The 19,457-nt window shown below is 35.7% G+C and overlaps 1 protein-coding gene across 1 annotated transcript; it reads right to left on the bottom strand.

Moving 5' to 3' along the window:
* Window positions 1-5,465: 5,465 nt before the first annotated feature.
* Odam (odontogenic, ameloblast associated) lies at window positions 5,466-12,000 on the bottom strand. The gene is made up of 11 exons (XM_023708201.1): window positions 11,950-12,000; window positions 11,816-11,857; window positions 11,233-11,280; window positions 10,428-10,667; window positions 9,962-10,009; window positions 8,458-8,562; window positions 7,440-7,487; window positions 6,963-6,968; window positions 6,579-6,650; window positions 5,759-5,920; window positions 5,466-5,524 (listed from the first exon to the last, which is right to left on the bottom strand). Exons 1-11 carry the CDS (start codon window positions 11,998-12,000, stop codon window positions 5,495-5,497), a joined length of 852 nt encoding a protein of 283 aa, XP_023563969.1. The 3' UTR covers window positions 5,466-5,494.
* Window positions 12,001-19,457: the final 7,457 nt, after the last annotated feature.

The following is a 19,457-nucleotide window of genomic DNA, read 5'->3' as shown; positions in this document are numbered from 1 at the left end:
GCCATGACTCATCCATATGGCTGACACTGACAAAGGATCTACAAAATGCAGTACAGGGATAAGTCCTGAGGGGAATTGACTATGCCAGATACAAAAGTTACTTTTTTGTTATATAGGTCTTGCTTTATCTTGATCTTAACCACCCAGCAGAAAAGTATTGAAACTAGGTACGAAAAGTGAAGACATGTTAATATGCTGAGCTGTGGAAAACACAAGTCATCATATTTGGACATTGCCAGTCCTGTGGATGACCCACTACTATTGTGGAGTACTGGACTATATTGGAATATTTTGCTGAATTCATGCACCTACAATATTTGATGGCAATGGAATACCCATCTCTGACAAAACTGAGCAAAAAAAGGTGATATATATGAAGGACAATTTTGTATTTGTATATATAAAATAGGTAGGATAGATATATAGCTATATTCTCTTAATTCAATGAGAAGAAAGATCTGTACTAATAGTGTTTGGACAGGATATCATGTCTGCATCTCGTGCTATGAATGACTACTACAAAGACAACAATATTGAATGTATTAATTGTTGTAACTTTCCTATCAACTTGTTTTGAAGTTGTCACATTGTAATTTTTTTTTTTTGTGGAACCGGGGTTTGAACTCAGGCCCTTGTGCTTGCCAGGCGAGTGCTTGTTCTACTGAGGCATCTCCCCAGCCCCCTGTAATTTTTTTCTCAATAAAATTAATTTAAAAAATAAAAATTAAAAAAGAAATAAAACACTCAGCACTAAAAAAAAGAATTCAACATCATTGGCTAGAGAGATGCAAATTAAAACAACACTGAGTTTGTTTATTCATTTATTTATTTATTTATTGACAGAACTGGGGCTTAAACTCAGACCCTTGTGCTTGCCAAGAAAGTACTTATTCCACTGAGCCATCTCCCTGGCCCTCTCAACACTGAGTTTAACCTCACTCCAGAAAGAATGACTATTATCAAGAAATCAACCAACAAATGCTTTAGGTGCTTTTAGGAAAAAAAAGCCTTTCTTTACTGCTGGTGGGAATGTAGACTGGTGCAACCACTATGGAAATCAGTGTGGAGATTCCTTAAAAAGCTAGGATTACAGGTCTGTTTGACCCAGTGATCTTTATTGTTGATATCTTTCACAACGAATAAAAGAATAATACAGGGGGCTTTCAAGTTAGCTCTGTTGTTTAAGCCCCTGCTGGGGCAAACCCAGGCAAGTGCAGGGGACTGAAGTTCGATCCCCAGATCCTCATGCCTTACCAGACCTACCTGTAAGGTAGCCTTAGCCAGCACCCCCAAAAAAATCCTTTTCAATTTAAAATAAAGTAAAATAAAATAAAGAAAATCATTATACCACAGCAATATATGTGCACCCATGTTTATAGCAGCACAGTTTATAACAGCTAAATCTTGAAAACAGACCAAATGCCATCCACTGAAGAATGATAAAGAAGATGTATGGTTTTTCATGTAATGGAGTAGTACTCTGCCATTAAGAAGGATAAATTTGAGGCATTTCTACGTAAATGGATGCAACTTGAGATCATACTCTTAAGTGAAATAAATAGGACTTACATATATAAACATTACATTTTCTACATGATATGAGAAACTGAAAGAGCAAATGAGGACCAATATATAGAATAGATATTGTGAAACTGGAAGAAATTTTTCAAAAGAAAAGAACTAGGGCAGCAAAAAGGAGAAAGGAGAAAGGAAGGAAGAGAAAAGGAAAATAAAAGAGTATAAAGAAGAATAGGATTGAAACAAAGCTTTGTACTTAGGCAGAGGAAGATGGAATGAAGGGAGAGGAGGTTGGGAAAAAAAGGAATCATAATGTATCATATATATGAGTGCAAATTCTTTATAATGAATATGATCATTATATATAGCTAAGGTGTATGAATAATCAATAAAAACCTATAGTTAATAATTATAGAAACATACATTTATTGCTGTATATAATGTATTGAATGTATTAAGTGTAAATTTTCCTGTGGGCAAGAATAAAGTGGGATATGCATGTTTATGTCTGGTAATCTGAACAACTAATTTGAAGATAGCATTATGTAATACAGTAACCATTGATGAATTCCTATTGCTTTGTTTAGTGAAATCTTGTACCCTTTTTAATGCTTTTTATATCACTATTTTGTATTCTTTAAAAATAAAATGGGATTTATAAGTAAAGAAATAGTTTGAAAACAAGTGAATATTTCATTCATAGTGGTTACTCTATTCAGACACTAGGTATTGTAAAAGGTTACCTAAATAGAACTTAAATTTAACATCTTTCTATAACAGATTGAGTCTTGACAAAGATTCAGTAATGTATTTTTGTGCCTTGAGACATTCAGCTAGGTCAGTTAAATTTATCCAATGTATTAAGGTCCTGTTATTACTGCTTAAAATAAACTCTGCTTGCTTACTTTTATATTGTTTCAAAGAAAATATTTATTCTTGAGTACTTTCTTAATGTAGTGTTCAGAGAAACAGGACCAATTATATAGAGAGATAGATAGAGACAAGACATTTATCATGAGAGATTATTTCATATCATGATACAAAGTAAGGCCCACCATCTGCCTGCTACAAGCAGGAGGTCCATGCAAGCTGACTGGGGAGTCCCAGCCCAATCCCAAGTGAGTCCCAGTCCAAGTCTGAAAGCTTGGGAACCAGGTGCTCTTCTTCCAGCTTTGTGTTTGCTTTAAGTTCTCAAAGATTGGGTGATGTTCTCTCACTTTGGTGATTACTAATTCAGTAACTGATATCTTCCAAAAATATCCTCACAGAAACACCCAGAAATAGTTTTACCAGGCACCCCTCATTCCTTAGTCCAGTTAAACTGCTCCAGTAATGTTATCTATTAAACCCCATTTTTCTAAGTTTTTATTGCTGTATGCCCTGATATTGCTAAACTCTTGGGTTCATTATAGTTTGATACTGAGCTTTGAAGATTTCCCTGATTTCTCCATTTTCTGGCCTTTAACAGAAAAGCTGAGTCATATTCACTTTTCCTCCCTAGTTTCCACTATTTAGTTTGACCTCCTCCTCCTCCATAAAGGAAAACCTTGAATACTTGCTCTGCTTTAGGATGTATTCTAAGCACTTGATTTTCATTACGTTGGAATTTTAAAAATGATTGTGTGAATGCTTGGGATTTTGGGATGCAATATTCCTAGCTGCTGACTAGCCAATTTTATCAAATATCTTGGCGTTTCAACTACAATTTCCATGTTAAGAGATCAGTCAACGACTCAAAATTGCATTTATTCAACACATCAGTTTAGAGAAAAGGATAAAAAAATAAAATGAAAGTGTAACAGGTGATTATTGGGTTACTCTTCCACAGAAGCAAGTAGCAGATTGCAAGTTATAACACTATTAAATGCTAGAAAAGATAAGATTTTTGGAATTGTATTCAACTGTGAATCCTGGAATACTCACCAAATTGTATTAAAGCCATCTGACATAGGTTTATTCATTCATTTATTCATTTTTCCTCTTATGCACATGTATGCACAGTATCACAAAATTGTAAATATGTAAAGATATTAAATGACAGTTTTCCTGCTTTTTCAGAATCTTAGCTAAAGGTCCATTGTTGAGAAAATAAGTTGAAAATATTTGAGAGAGAAAAATTAACATTCTTTGTGTGCTTTGTATGAGCCAGATGTCTTTTATACATTATTTTAAGCAGTCTTTTGAGAATTTCTAAAGATTGAGTATTATTATTTCTAATCCAAGCAAACTGAAATTGTTTAGCTGGCTTTTTTTCTTTTCAGAGCCAAATCTGATGAAATCCAACATCTATGCCCCATTCTGTCTAGGATTCTGCCACCCCAAATGAGCACCTGTTTTCCTTGGAGCTGATTCTTTGGCATGAGAATAATCATCTCTCTGTAGCTCTGTGATATTGAGAACTTATACCTCAAAATTCATGTCAAAAGTATTTGGTTTTCATAGGAATCTAGCAGAAGGAATCTGAGTGAGTGGGGTTGGGAAACATACTGAGACAATGGCATGTGACAGCTGGCACATATTGTAGTACATCAGTGACAATCACCACATTGATCATCAATACATTGACAGTATATCTTTATTCTCATGCATGACACAATATTATAGAGGGATCCATTATACAATACAATTACCCAATTAAATTAAATGATACTAGCTTTGTGTTCAATATTGTTATATTCCAGATTATGCAGTAATAGAATATTTGAAAAGAAATACAGTTTTGTGAAAATAAGAGCTATTACTACATGACTATTATTTTTCTGTGACATATTGAAAGACTATAATATCATAAGAAAAGGTAAATTCAGTAGAAGAATGAAAACATTTTGTAGATTTCAAAGCACTGATATTAGCATTAGGACATAAACAGTTTAAAATGATATCCAAGACACTGTACATCTTTTTCTCTGAAAAAGAAGATGAAACATTTTAGTCCCATTAGATTGATTTGTGGAAATATTTTTTTATTTGACATGCTGTTTGGTTTAATAGAGTGTTTCTTTTTCTAAATGTATGTAGAAAATGTATGGTAGGACAAATTATTCATATATACTTATTGAGTTTTAATTTTCAACATTAGAATAATTATATATTTATATTCATTGACTGTTAGGGCTTTCTGTTTACATTTTGCAGCTTCTTTTTTTAATTGTGGAAATATTTTCATAGATGTTTTATAAACTGTGCATTAAATAGAAAGTTTGCTTTTGCTGGTGTTTGTTTTATATTGAGTAAAGGTTATACTGTGCTGAAATCCTTTAGTATTTATTTCTAATTTCTGATGAAGTAACCTGAACTGACTTGCATTGCATGATAGTATTAGTGAGACTTCTGAAGAGGTCCTCAGGCTGTTCGTGCCCAGTTGTTTCTTATTAGACTAGTATCATCTGGAGAATTCTTTTTCATAGGAGGAGTTAGAAGAGACTCAGGGACAGCAAGGAAGAGATTTCAAAAATCTTTCTTTTCCATGTTCCCTTCAGGTCTTGTTATTTGCTTTCTTAATGTGTGTTTTTACTTTTTAGCACTATTGCAGACTCCCACTGTAGCTTCAACACCCAGCCAAGCACATTTAGATAGGTTGTTACTTATGCTATTAAATTTGAAATTATCTTGTTGCTATGAGATTTGTCTATAATTTGGGATTTTTTGTTAGCACTTGTACTGGGATTACTGCACTGTTTCTCTTGCAAAGGGAAATGATGATTTGGGAAAACCAATTCCACATGGAATATTGAGTGTCATTTATATGCACCTAATGTAGTTAGTGTTTGTGTTGTTAGAATTGAGACCAAATTTATGATTCTCAAAAGTTAATTTTTATCTTAAAATTGTTAAACTATTTAATAATCATTTTTAGGTAGATATAAACACCAGCTTGTTCCTTCATAATCAGTTTGTTAATAATTATCCATCAATACTTTAGAGCCTGACTTTTGGCAAGTACTTACCAAAAACTCTTGATAGTTAGGACACCATCTTACGGTTCTCTTAGGCTGTCAGTCTTGGCCTAGAAGAAAAGGACATTCATAGGAAGTTCTAATCAAATTAAAATTGAGTTATATTCTGATTAATTGATTATCAAAAACAGTTGTTGGCCATCTTATCAAGGGCTAAGACAATATGTTTGATTATATCATTAGTTGTACTATTATTTCCACAACTCAGTCCTATAAATTAAGAACTAACTTATATTTTTGCATTAGGAAACAGTTTCTTACAAAAAATGATCTTGTAACTCTACCTTTTCTTCTGGAAGCGTAGAAGCAATAGTGGGGTCTACACCAGCCGTGAAAACATTGGCAGTGCTCGGTTTGGGTGAAGTTGAATGCATAAGCACTCCAGCTTTGTCTTGCCTAAAGTTCACCAGTTCTTTTTGTAAATATGGTATCACTCCTTCTCCTGGCTAGAGAGAATTGGTATGTAAATAAAATGGTGACACATTCAAATAGGTCAAAATTGGGAAGAATATATAGATTGAGATTCAAAGTAAACATTAGATTCAAGACATAGGGGGCCTGCCCCTTAGCTCAGTTCTTTAAGTGGTTGCTTCACAAAGCAGTCAGGCTCAGGTTGCTGTGGTTCAATCCCCACAACTCAAACCAACCAAACCTGCCCTGAAAGCATTTGGAGAAAAAAAAAAATGTCCTTCTGCCTTTTTTAGGGTGGGGGAGATAGCTCTGTAGAATAAGCACTTGCCTGGCCAGCGCAAGGGCCTGAGTTCAATCCCTAGTTCTGCCAAAAAAAAAAAAAAAAAAAAAAATTTAGGGGCTGACAAGATTCAAGCTGTAACTTTGTTTTCTAGATCATAACCTATTTTAATAGTTTATGAATTTATTCCAATATAATTCTCTTAATATTTGCTTTCAAGCAACATCTAACAGCCTCAACAAATATGTGAGAAATTGAGTAAATCTTGACTAAAAATGATTACTAAAGGAACAAACAGCAATTAGTAATAGATTCAAGATGAAATTTATAAGAAAGGCAGCCTTAGTGAAGGAGCCTACAGTGTGTTAGCTGTTTAGTTCCTGTTGCTGGAAAAGTGCTGGGAGTAATCTTACCATTAGGACAGTTTCAGCCACTGTGCCGAGGAGTGGATCAAGGGCTGATTGCTGCTGTCTTCCTGGTACACTCTGGGAAACAGAAAGTTTAAAATGGTTTAAATTAATGATACTATGATATGTTAAAGCAGTCAAACACTTCCTACATTCTCCAGTTGTTTTCTTGAAAGCCAAAAGCAGTTTAGATTCGAGAAAAAAAGCAAGTCCTGGTTTTAACGATGGAGATGGTGGGACAGCCAGTTCTGCCTCAGTTTTGGAAGGTTTGCTTTTGAATATTCCCTGCTAGGCCCTGCTGGGTTAGCATAAATAGTTGTGCAGAACCTCAGCAATGGAGACAGTTGCCTCTGCACACAATAGCATTAGGAAAACAAAACAAAGCCATACTCTTGTCTACAACAAGTCACTGTGCAAATCACAAAAACACTAAGCATCCTCAGACCCTAGTTACTATGAGAACTACTGCTTCTTAATGGATCACGGCTTTTGTCTTGGTCCATTGTCCTTGCCTTCTACATTAGAATCCTTAAGATACACAATCACTGAACTATTCCTGCCTCCGAGAATACCAAACCCTGTGCAAACCACCATTCCCCCAGCTCCCTCCAAAGCCACCTAACAAGCCCAGAGCCTGAGAAGCCTCATCCTAAGAGCCTCCTGTGAAGACACCCCGCAGGCCTCCCCCCATATGAGGTCTCCTCACAGTAAAGTGTGGACAAATCCAGCTTTGTTCAACTAGACTGTTCCTGGTGATCTTTGGCTGAAAGACATATTGACATAAACATGACAACGTATTGTCATAGTGGTAATTAAATAAGTAGTTTGAAAGGGTCTTTCAAAGAGGAGAATCATTGATTTACTCACAGTTTCTTCTGGCTGTGTGATGTATCCATATTGAGCATAAAATGGTATCTGCAAGTTTTTGTATTAGGTTTATTTTGCTGAATTTTGTCATGAATTTATAGTAAAAGATTAATTAAATCTATAGATACATATAGAGTGTTTTTTAAAACATCATATTTTTCAGCTGATAAAAATGATCATTAAGTTACAATAATCCTTTGAATACTATATCACTTCTAGGCTAAAGTTCTTTTTCTTCCTAAACTTATATAACAATTTGGGTTAGTATTACTGGCTAATTAAGTATACTTTTCAGTTTCAGATCAATTGTTTTGACAGGTAAAGTGGTGATGATTAATAAAGGCATTTCCATTCTAACTAAAACAACAGTAGCTATGTATAAACCACATGAACTTATACTATAATTCTGAAATTCATTGCAGGTTCACAATATTCAATATACTGATATCTATCTAGCTCAAGATCTATTGATTAAAGGCATCTTTTATCAAGATAGCTACTTTAATTTTTGCTTATCATTTTCAGTATAAATTATGTAAATTAATTTATGTAATAATGATGGATGTTGGCAAATTTTAAATGTGAGAAGACTTCTTTGTTTTCAAAAGTGATTCAGCTTTTGGTTTCTGATTTTATTAGAGTCCATTCATTGAACTTTATTCATTTAAAATATAGGTGTGGCTCATTATCAGAGAGTCTACACAAGTGATTATATTGAGAAAGTACTATGTCTTATGTCTGTCAAGCCAGGCTGTTGAGTATTTGCTCAAAATATATGCAGTTTTCTTTTTCCTCTTTGAATATAGTCAGTTACTATTTCATTTTGGAATTTTCTCAAATGAAACCTGTCAGAGGAGGCTGGAAATTCAGCTCCCTAGTACTGCATTTGCTTATCACATATAGTCCTGGATTCAATCTCTGATAAGTGTGCATGTGTGTGTATAGCCTGCACATATAGACACACACACATGCACACACATGCACATACATACACACACATACAATTAAAATCAAATACCTGTTCCTCAAATTGCTGGGGCCCTGTTTGTTGGGGTGATGGTGTGGCTGTTTGTTGAGGTTGTTCCCAGGGTAGAAACATGTAAACAGGGTAGTATTGGTGCATCTAATTGTAAACAGAGGAATAAACAGGAGATTCCATTAGCTCAGCATAGCCATCTTTTTCATCTTCTAATCTGTATTTCATACAGGCGTTCTTAATCTTTTTTTTTTTCCTGTATTTTAGGGAGGATTCTACAGGGTGTTCAGGGTCTCACTACTAGATTGGACTTGTAGTGATCCACCTGTTTACAGCCTCCCGAGAGCTGAGATTACAGGTGCACGCCACCATGCCCAGTCTCAATTGCCATCTCAGTGTGCCCCTGGGGAATGGGTAGCATGGCAGGCCCAGGGATTGAATCCCCAGTCCCTGGGCCTGCTTGCAGGTGCTTTAATCTGCTGAGCTATTTGGCTCTTGGCATTCTTAATCTTCACTAAGAATTAAAGTCACATGTTGAGCTTTTTCATTGTCGGCAAACTGTGGGGTGTTTGATTATTCTAGTTTGTGATCCAGGCCTAATCTGTAATTTTCCAGTTTATCACAGGTGAATTTGTAGTAAAGACAGGTGGAGAGCCACTTTTACAATGTTAAAGAAAGGACAATGAACTGTATTACAGCTCAACTTTTTAGGTTTATTGGGATTCAGAATTTAATCCCACTAAAACTAAATATCCTGATCCTTAAAATGAAGTAATTCTATACATCATAGATTTAACTCCAAATGCTTATAAGATAGGATGAGATAATGTCTAGAAGTAAGTTTTGTTTTGCAATGGGGTTAGGTGAGATAAAATTACTACATAATTCTAATTAAAGAAGAGTAAAGTGGTACATCTTTTTATGACAGCTTAATACTCTGCTGATAAATAATATAAATTATATACAGCACTGCATCTTTGAACCCAGGATATTATAAGTTAATTATCCTAATAATGATAACATTTTCCATATTAATATAGTGATTTTACTAGTTTGCATTCATTTCTAAAAGATTCTTTTATTTAAGAGAAATCATCACCAAATGGAAATACTTTCAACAGAATTTTATAACTGCCAAGTAACATGCAATCATTTTGTCAGTTTAATCAGTGCACCATATGCTTTTATAGCCCTTCACAGAATAGCTCATAACATAAATGCATTGCCCTCCAAAACAAAATTTGGGCTTGTGAAGTCAGTCCATGGTATTACTTTTGAGTTGTTCCCAAAAGCCAGTACCTTAGATGCAAAAAAAGTATGATCTGGGGCTTGGCAAGCTCTTTTCTTTCAATAGAGCAGTGTCCTGGAAATCCAAGGATCCCGGAGTCTCTTAGTTTGCTGTTCTGAAAGATCTGAGTGAACTCCAGCATCAGTAAACTAATGCCAGCCCAGACACCATTGTATGAGTGTCTACAGCCTTACAAGTGGAGAACAGAGCATGTCAGTAGCAGCTCTCTTGACTAGCCATGGTATTCTGCTCATTTACCTGTGCTTGTTCTTGAGGCACTTTGAAGGGAAACACATAAGGCATCACCTACACAAGAAGAAGGATATAAAAAGTTATACTTGGCTTTGTTATTGAAAATCCCTGTGCTGCCACAGAGCCAGTCAGTGAGCCTGAACTAGCAGCGATCCATAACAAAGGTCATCTACTGTATGAACTATTGTTAACGCAACTTGTAATTTCTTTTTTAGATATCATTTTTCTAGCTATTGTGTTTAACATTTGTTTTAACTCTGTCTCTGGCTATATTTTAGAACAGCTGATCTGAAGGGTATCTTTCATGTTAAAAGTTAAAGATTATAAGGAAGTACTTTTAATGATGGTAGAAATGTGAAATAGGAAAATAATTATTCACTAGGACTACTGTCTTATTTCAAGCTGATTCATATTTATATTTATATCCAATGCATGCTTCTGTGTCTTCTTAGAACAGCAAGATAGAAGAGACATGACTTACAGGATTAGGGCCTTGTTGGGTTTGTGATGGTGTTTGAGGCTGTGAGGGGTCCAGCTGGCCAATCTGGGTTCCTTGGGCAAAAGCAACTTGTCTTGGGAAAGAAATCTCATTTGGTAACAGTCCAACAAGCTGGTCCAGAGTTGACAATGAGACCTGAGGCTGTCCTGGAATTGGAGCCTGCTGCTGCAATGGGATGCCAGAGAATGGAGGAATCCAGGAAGTGAGGGGACCCTGGAACACACAAAAGATGGTATTTCTCTTTCATACAGAAAATAATTCAAACTCAGCCTTGAGCAAGAAAGAGGTGAAATATCTAAACAGTTTCTGGAATTCAGGGCTACATTATGGAAAAGACAGCAGCCTATGTCATAAGCCACATATATAGTGCTAAATTCTCCATGGTCATGAGAGATTAGAGACACAGAGAGGTTGGTAAAGGAACACAGGGTTGAAAGTCAATAGACCAGTTGCAAATCTTGTTTTTGTCCCCTTCACTACTGGTAACTGGATAGGATTTTGTGTAAGATGGCTGATTTTTCTCATAATTGTGATAGTATATAGCATATACCAAGTTCTCTACAGATGAATGTTAATTGGATTGTAGGTTTTACCTCAATCTTCAAATAAATGGCGGTTAGAACACATAGGACAACTTTGAACATATAGGATGAATTTGTAATTGTTAAAATTGAGATTTCAGACTTAGAATCAGGATACTTATTTGTCTGCATTCAAAATACCATTAGACATGAAAAGTAGAAAAATATTCTCCTTAAATTGACTTTGAGGTAGATACCTGAAGCCGCAGTGGCAAAAGTTGACCATTATTAAGGTTCAGAAGTAACTAGAAAAGAAGAAATAATATGAGAACAAGATTAATAGGTACTCTAAAGTCATTAAGAACAATGTTTACTACAAACATAGCAAAAGTCAGAGCTCATTGATCAGTTTCTTATTAGAAGTAAAACATTTTCCCCACTGGCTTACATAATTAGAGTGAGTACAGACAGGTTAGAATTGGAAGCAGAGTTGGGCTTCAGTGTCACTCTCACTGTCTATGAAGCTGCATAATTTTAACCCATTCCTGTGGTTCATATAGTTGTTTTAACTTTCAAACAGCTATAAAAACCCATACTGGGTGAACTAGAGCACAATATATAGGAGATATTGTACTTGGCTTTGAAGAATTTGCAATCAAATGAGGGGGATAAAGCAATACTGTTGAAGGAACCTGGTAGACATGGCAGACATAAACTTGGGAATTTGTTTAGATACATGTAAAAGCTACAAAATAGGATCCAGGCTACATCAAGGACAAACTTATGTCTTCTCACTTCTCACTTATGAAAATGGAAGATATTTTAATAGTTTAAACTAACCTCATTGCTGTTGCTAGCAGACATAAGGTGCCGTGGGATAAGCTAAAAACATAAAACAAGAGAAAACAGAACTGGTGAAAGAAGAGATTGCTATAGGTTTACATGATAAGACCAAGAATTATAAAATCACTTACCGGGGCAGAAAGTGTAGCTCCCAGGAGCCCAAGAAAAATTATAATTTCCATTTTCAGATTATATACCTAGAAAACGAGTTGTAATGCTTAGCTTTAAAAATACTCTGTACTTAAAAATCATGATAAAAATAAAGTTATGACAAAAATAATTAGTCAGAAAAGTATAAGTTGGGGAAATATTTTAATATGTAATTGTATTTAAGATTTAAAATTAAAAATTTATATTTATAAATCTTTATAACTGAACTTTTTCTTTTCTCCACAGAAGCTATTTATAGAAACCAAACTTGTTTGCTGGCCCAAAAGGTTCATCTAGGAATATACACTGTAGCTGAGTGGGGGGTCACATGGGGAAAACACCCCTTTGTGCTCTTTGAGGTTTGCCAGGGGTTTACCCACTGAGTGCTTTTCATGAAAGTGATCTTGAATTCTACATCAAAAACATCACTAGAATAAAGATCTGATGATACTAGCTCCATGCAAGATAATTTCCATTTAGAAGTCTGATCATATTATAAAATATTAAATATATACACTGATTCAAGTTTTTTCCACTTTGGAGAAATGGATTGTAAAATTAAACTTCAGCATTGACTTACACTGTGACCAAGGAAGTCTATTATCTTTTTTTTCTTTTGATGGGAAAATTCCTGCCATAGTTCTTATCACTGAAGTATTTAGGTTGACATCCATATTTTATCCTACTGATTTGGATTCTTAAAATTGTGAAAGCAAAGATTTTACAACTTACCTTACTCCTAGGCCTAAGAAATGTGGAACCATGTAAGATCTGTGGTCTTTTTCTCCATCGGCTCTGCAGCTTGGAATTCCTCTTAAAATTTAAAACCCATCTTTATATATATTAAAAAAAGGACCAATCATTTTTCAAAAGGACCAGTGATTCAGTGGGTTTCAGACAATGGCTTAGCTAATAACCCCTTTCCTAATCATCCAGTGGTGTATGGCTTCCCACACTCATAGCACTGTTATTAAATTATCCCCTGAGAAATGTTTTCCTGTGATCATTTCTGCCTTCTCCTTGGTTATGACTAACTATTGTAGAATAATTTTATTTTACTCCTTTTGTCATCTTTAAAATGATACTCTAATTGAGTAATCTTAAAACCCTTTAATAGACTCAAGGATAAATATGTTATTTTTATTTTGAAAGAAAGATAAAATTATAAGGCAGAGGACTTAAGTCTAAAAATCAAAAATGGTTATTGGCAAAAGTTTATTTCAGTGCATCACTTGGCTTAGTAAATATGAATTGATTTCATTTGGCTTGACCTTGACAACCTTGGTACATTTTTCCTTGTCTGTTGAATAAAATCCTTTAAAAATTGCTACACTCTTTATCTTCATTAAGTGTATGTTCCCAAGAGAACATGTAGCTTGGAACAAATAAATACAAAGCATGATGGCTTACATTTAAAAACATAGTAGCAACTGAATGCTTTGCATTTTAAAAATTCTCTTATTAATTAAAATATAACATTCAGAAATATATCTAAGCATTATTGATTGTAAATCATTATTATTTATATTCCATTCATAAAGTAAGACTTCATCACTGTTGTCAATATTGATCTAACTCTAATAGAATGTCCAGGATCACAAATGCAGTACTATTGTATTGTCAATCAATTTCCACTATTAAAGACTTATGTAGTTAACTTAATCTTGAAAAATTATCATATAGGAAGTGAAAATGGTTGTCTTTCAGTAAATTTGTCTCTCTTAGTAGAATGAGACATTCTGAGTTTACTCATTAATATAAAGTGATTATTTTATTTGCTATTTTTCTAGTCAAGGACTGAAAACATTAGTTAAAATAATAAGTTTTTCTTTAAAAAAAAGAGGACAAATTATTATTAGGATTTTTATATCTGTGAGAAAGGAATTATCTCAAAACATGTTCTTGGCAAAAGTAGAGGTTGACTTAAGTCAGTGGACCAGGTAGAAAGTTACCTGATGATACATATTTACAATTATTTTCTTTGGTCTGTTTTTAACATCATCAATTTAAATTTACACACTAAAATTCGAGGACTCTGGAGATTCTATTGTAATCTGCAGGGTCTTAAATAACCAAGCCCACCACAGAGCCAGAAAGACAGAAGAGCGTAGCACCTAATGAGTCAGAAATTGTACTACAGAGGGGGGCACAATTTCAAAATTATACTGATGATGAAAGTTTCTTTTTCTTTATTTAATATATTTAGTTCAGGGTCTACAGGGTCTCACTACACAGAGCGAACTCATAGTGATCCTTCTGTTTTCGGCCTCCCAAGCACTAGGATTACAGGCGTGCGCCACCATGCCCAGTCTCAGTTGCTGTCTCAGTGCGCCCCCAGGGGCAGGGCTGGCAGGTACACTGGGCATGGAACTGGGTCCCTGAGTCTACCTAAGCAGGCACTGTAATCCACTGAGCTATCTGGCCAGTCTGAAAGTTTCATGTAGCTACACTGCTCAAATATGAAAGTAATTTGGAGACTTTGGTAATTTTATTGAATTTTGTATGTAAATTGTTTACTTCATTCAGGGGGAAAAAAAGTGAGACAGATCCAGAACCATGTTATTCTGTATATATTAAGTGTAGGAACACAAGATGAGAAAATCCTGAATCAGATATTGTCACTGTAACTTCATCTTTTTGTTTTTGATTACCAGAACTAGACAACTGTTCATTCAAATTAAAGTGCAAAAATACATTTTGTTGCCAAGTACAATATGACTGTTGATTTATGTACCAGTGAAATTGTCCATATCTTTGTACTGTTCCAATAGCAAAAGGAATAGAGAGAAAAAACAGAATGGCTTGTTAGTTCTTTCAAAATGTAATCTGTGCTTTCTTTCCTTTAGCTGTCATTAAAACTCAACAGGCCTACATAGTTCAACTGTAAAGTAGACCAATAGTCAATGCATCATGACACATTGCTGCTAAAAACATAATTTCTTCATGTCTTAAAAAACTGAGCTACAGAAATTTCAGGGACTTTATTCATTCATTAACTTACTCATAAAATAAGAAAGCAACCTGCTGCCCTTAGAAAGAAAGAGATAAGGTATAATGATAAGGGTAACTAACAGATAAACATAGTAAGTGGTAAAAGTGAATTTTTATATTTTGACAGAGATGAATTGTGCATCTCAACTCCACATTTTGTGACTAAGAATTATTTCATTAATAATTTACAAAATAAGTGAACTGGAAAATAAGCAAGTTTTCCTCCAAATCACTTCTGTTGTATGGGTATATACGTTTAACTTCTGTGGGACTTTAGTAACTACTCCTGCTTGATGTTAGTTATCCTCTATTCACAAAGAAAAGATGTTCTAGCTTAATGACTCTTGTTTAATTGTATGAGTTTAATTTTTTTTTCTATTTAGAATGTGTGGGTATGTGCGTATAACTTATGACTATAAAGTAAAAAAAAAAACCCTCTGGGAGTAGTGTGTTTAGCAATAAAGATATTAAGAAAGATGAAGTAATATATCTCTTAATTATGGAAGAGGAGTTTAGAGTTTCCAAGTAGCTAAGAGAGGAAAAACACATCGCTAAACTTGGGGTAGAAACTACAAGCTGCTTATGGCAGATAAACTGAAGGGTGGCACGTAGAACATTCCACAGGGTGGAAATCTCTGGAACATACCACAAAGAGGAACTCTCAAACACAGCTCCTCCTGGCCTGGGCATAATTCAGCCTTGGCCTTGCATTCAAATCCCTTCTTTTATCCCCTGGTCTGAAATGGTTTCGTTTTCTAGTAAGCCTCGAGGATATTTCTTCCATCCTTTCATGACTCGAGACCTAACATTTTAATAACAGTTTCCTTTTCAGCCTCCATGCAGTTTCTGCACTAAAACTGTCAAGAAAATCTAAGTAAAATAATCAACAATTTTACTTTAACCAAAATCTTAACGTGATTTAAAATGAGTGTCACAAGGGAGAGCTTGAGGGCCATCCAAATAGCTCAGCAGATTAGAGCGCCCACTTGGGCAGATGCAGGGGCCAGGAGTGGAATTCCCGTACCTGCCATGTTGGCCTCACCCCCGGGGCGCGCTGAGACAACCATTAAGACCAGGCATGATGGCGTGCACCTGTAATCCCATCACTTGGGAGGTAAACTGGAGGATCACTATGAGTCCGACCTACGCAGTGAGACCCTGTTCACCCTGTACTAAATACAAAAAAACAGAAAAAAAAAAAAAGAAAAAAAAAAAAAAGAAAAAGAAAGGAGAGCATGCACAATCCTCTTCTAGCTGCTGGCATTGTCCTCCTCAGCCCAAGAAGAATCACTGCTGTGGAGAGCAGTGGCGTCTGCGTCAAGGCCAAGGACACTTATGCCAGCTGCCTTTGTGTTCTCTCTGAATTGTGGTGACATATTTTCTACTTTGCTTCATGAAAGCTTTATCTCTTTAAATGATGCTATGTTTTCTAATTGCAATATTTTTTCCACTGTTCAAAAAATACCATTTGTTTCCCTTTAGCCTCCCCTACCACTATCCTTTTCTTCTTTCCACTTGTTCATCTTTTCCCAACTTTCCTTTCTCCCCTTATCTTCTTCTCTACTTATTTTCCTCTTCTTTTTCCTAACCTGGCATCCAAAAGCCGTGGTGAGCTGATACTTGTTTAATTCTCCCAGCTTTGTCCTCACTCCTCTCCTCCTTTGTTTAGCCTGCAGCCACTCTGGCTTTCTTTCTGAGCCACTCTCCTGCAGCCACTCTGGCTTTCTTTCTGAGTTTTGAACATGTTGAATTTATTGCTACCTTACAAGTTTTGTCCTGTTGTTCCTTGTATCTGGAATGCTTTCTTTCCCATTACTAGGGACAGGCACTTTTTGGTAATGTAGTCATATCTTAGGTATCAACCCACAAAAAAATGCTCCCAGGTCCCCTATTCTCTCATATGACACTATTTTAATTGCCTACAAAATACGTGTTGCTGATTTATATATTTATAACACAGAGACATATATAGAACTGAAACATTTGTTTATTTGGTTAAAGAGTATTTTTAAGTGTCACTTATAATTCTTTTACTTCATATTTTGCCTTCTACCATCAGAATATAATTTTGTTAGAAAAGAATCTCTGTTTTGTTCTCTATTTGGACCAAAACAAATACTCTAATACTGTTGGAAAACAGAATAATTGTTCTGACATGTAAATTCTGAAGCACTATTACATAATGAGATTGAATGTTACTTAGAGCACTGACAAAAACTGAGTCTTCGAAATGTTTACAAAACAGTATTTTACTGCCCAACATAATTACTATTCTTTCTAGAAACTCATTCTGTCATACAGGCATGTTTGGAAAGTATAAAACATATTAATGTAATGTTTTTTATATTCAAAACAAAATTATCTTCCTAGTTTGATTTAAATGCTTTTCCATGATCAAATTTTTGACCTATTTTCTGTCATTTCTGTGAGGAACTTGAAAAGAAATAAAGATTTATAATTATCATTTCTATTTTTTAAGATTATAATTTATTTCAGCAGTTTCAGAAATAATATTTTCCCTGGTTTTCGAACAGTGAGAGAAAAACTGATGCTTGTTTCTTAGAAAATAAGACCAAATATAAAATATGAATATTAAGATGAAGGTAGAAAATAGGAACTAGAGTGTCAGACCAGAGGCTCTGAAGTAGGAAACCCTCAGATAAGAAGTCTATGAGAAGCAATGCTCTGTGTGAAGCTGTGTGTTGGCAGCACTGACTGATGAGCTCCAATTCTGGGACACTTGGAGGTGAGATCTTCTGAGGCCTGGCATCCTGCTCCCACACTGGGAATATTTCTGACTTCATTATTGTCCTCAGGCAGTTGGTTATGCATAATTCTGTGACTCTGCTTTTAGAATTATGGATGGAAAATATCATGCTTAATGTGTAGGTGTTCTTTTACAAAATTCTCATTGGTCTTTGCAGTAGACACTGTGACAAGCTGTAGAGGACCACCTGAGCAGCTCTCCTTGAAAGAAGAGGGATCATCTCCAATTTGGCTGAGCCTGACCCTATTTCCTTATATTGATATGTACAGGGTTGGCTAGGATTTTCCCTTATGCCTTCAGTTGGCTTTAAGCAATGTATATTGATCTAGCCAAGGTGCCAATGGTAGTTTTTGAAGGTGGCAGGCATGTTTCCCTGATAATCCCCAACTGCTGCTCTTTAATATGAGCTGGGTCAAGACAGGATGAATCATGAATCATAAAATGTTTTGAATTAATAAAGAATTCACCAATGTATCATAAAAAAAGACAGGATGAAGAGACAGTGCTCCACACTGTTGGCTGGAATTGAGCCTCAAGATAGATGCTATGACTTCCTGAGGCTTGAAAGATTACACATCAGAGCTGAAGCACTGGACCCCAAAACATTTCATACTATCTCAATAGCATAATGCAAATTATTTTGCTGCATAGTCTTCTCTCTGCATATGACAGAGGTAAATGCAGGCCACCTACCTAGCCCAGCTCACAGTACTCACCTACTTCCCACAGTTTTCAGTCATTCACCCTCAAGCCACTCCTCCTTCAAGATTGAATAAAACCCAGATGTGGCCCTGGGTCAGCCTCTTTGTTCCAGAGAGCCATCTTCGTGGTTGGACTTAGGACCCCTGGCTCCCCACAGTTATAAATATACTTTAGTGTCTTTATTTTCACTGTGGGTTGCACTGGGAGTGGTAGATTGGAATTAACTTGGTGGGATTCCAATAACGTATTTTTGGAATTATAAATATAGACTTCTTGGACCTAGAGGAGGACCAGGAAAGGTTTTCTACAGTGAGCCATTTCATCTCACAGGAGGAGACCTCACCTCTTCTGGGGTGAGAAGTGCCTATCTTCAGGGCAGCCCACATCCACAGAGCAGGCCTCTGCCTCCGCTGTCTACAACTCCTCCAGAGGTTCACTAAGCCCACCAACTGCGCAACAGCCTCAGACCATGCTGTCCAGCCTGTTGTCACTTTCTTTCTTTCCCTACAGGAGAAGCGAATTCCAAGGACCTCTAATGAAGCCCCTGCACATGGGTCTCCTCTAAACTGCCACTGGGATTCTCAATCTGAGCATTACCAGCACTTCGGTCATGAAAACACCACCTTTGACTGGTGTGCCATCAAGATGTGAGCGGGGCTCTGCAAGTGCTGGTTTTGGTCTTCAGTTGACACCTCTGAAGCCCTGTGGAGAGCAGGCCTCTTCCATGCAGCCTCCACCTCACTGACTTCATTATGAGCGTGGCATCACAAATGCTATCTACACTCTCCTTGCCTATGACCATAGTATACTATGAAAACCTACTGGCTTCTTATTATTGCCTATTGTAGTAAATAAGTGTACACTGAAGATCAATATTGTCTGATACTGTACAATGGGTTGCATTAGATAAATGGAAAAATATTAAGGCCCTATTATAGAGTCTATACTGGGAGATTTTTGCTACTTCTTTTTGTAAAATGGTATATAAAATGTGTGTCCTGTTATGCCATTGCAAAGAATTCCTGACAG

The sequence above is a fragment of the Octodon degus genome, unplaced genomic scaffold, assembly GCF_000260255.1.
Source record: "Octodon degus isolate 3935 unplaced genomic scaffold, OctDeg1.0 scaffold00341, whole genome shotgun sequence".
NCBI classification, from domain to species: domain Eukaryota; kingdom Metazoa; phylum Chordata; class Mammalia; order Rodentia; family Octodontidae; genus Octodon; species Octodon degus.
Note: the sequence above shows the minus strand (reverse complement) of the source record. Positions and strands in the feature narration are given on the sequence as shown.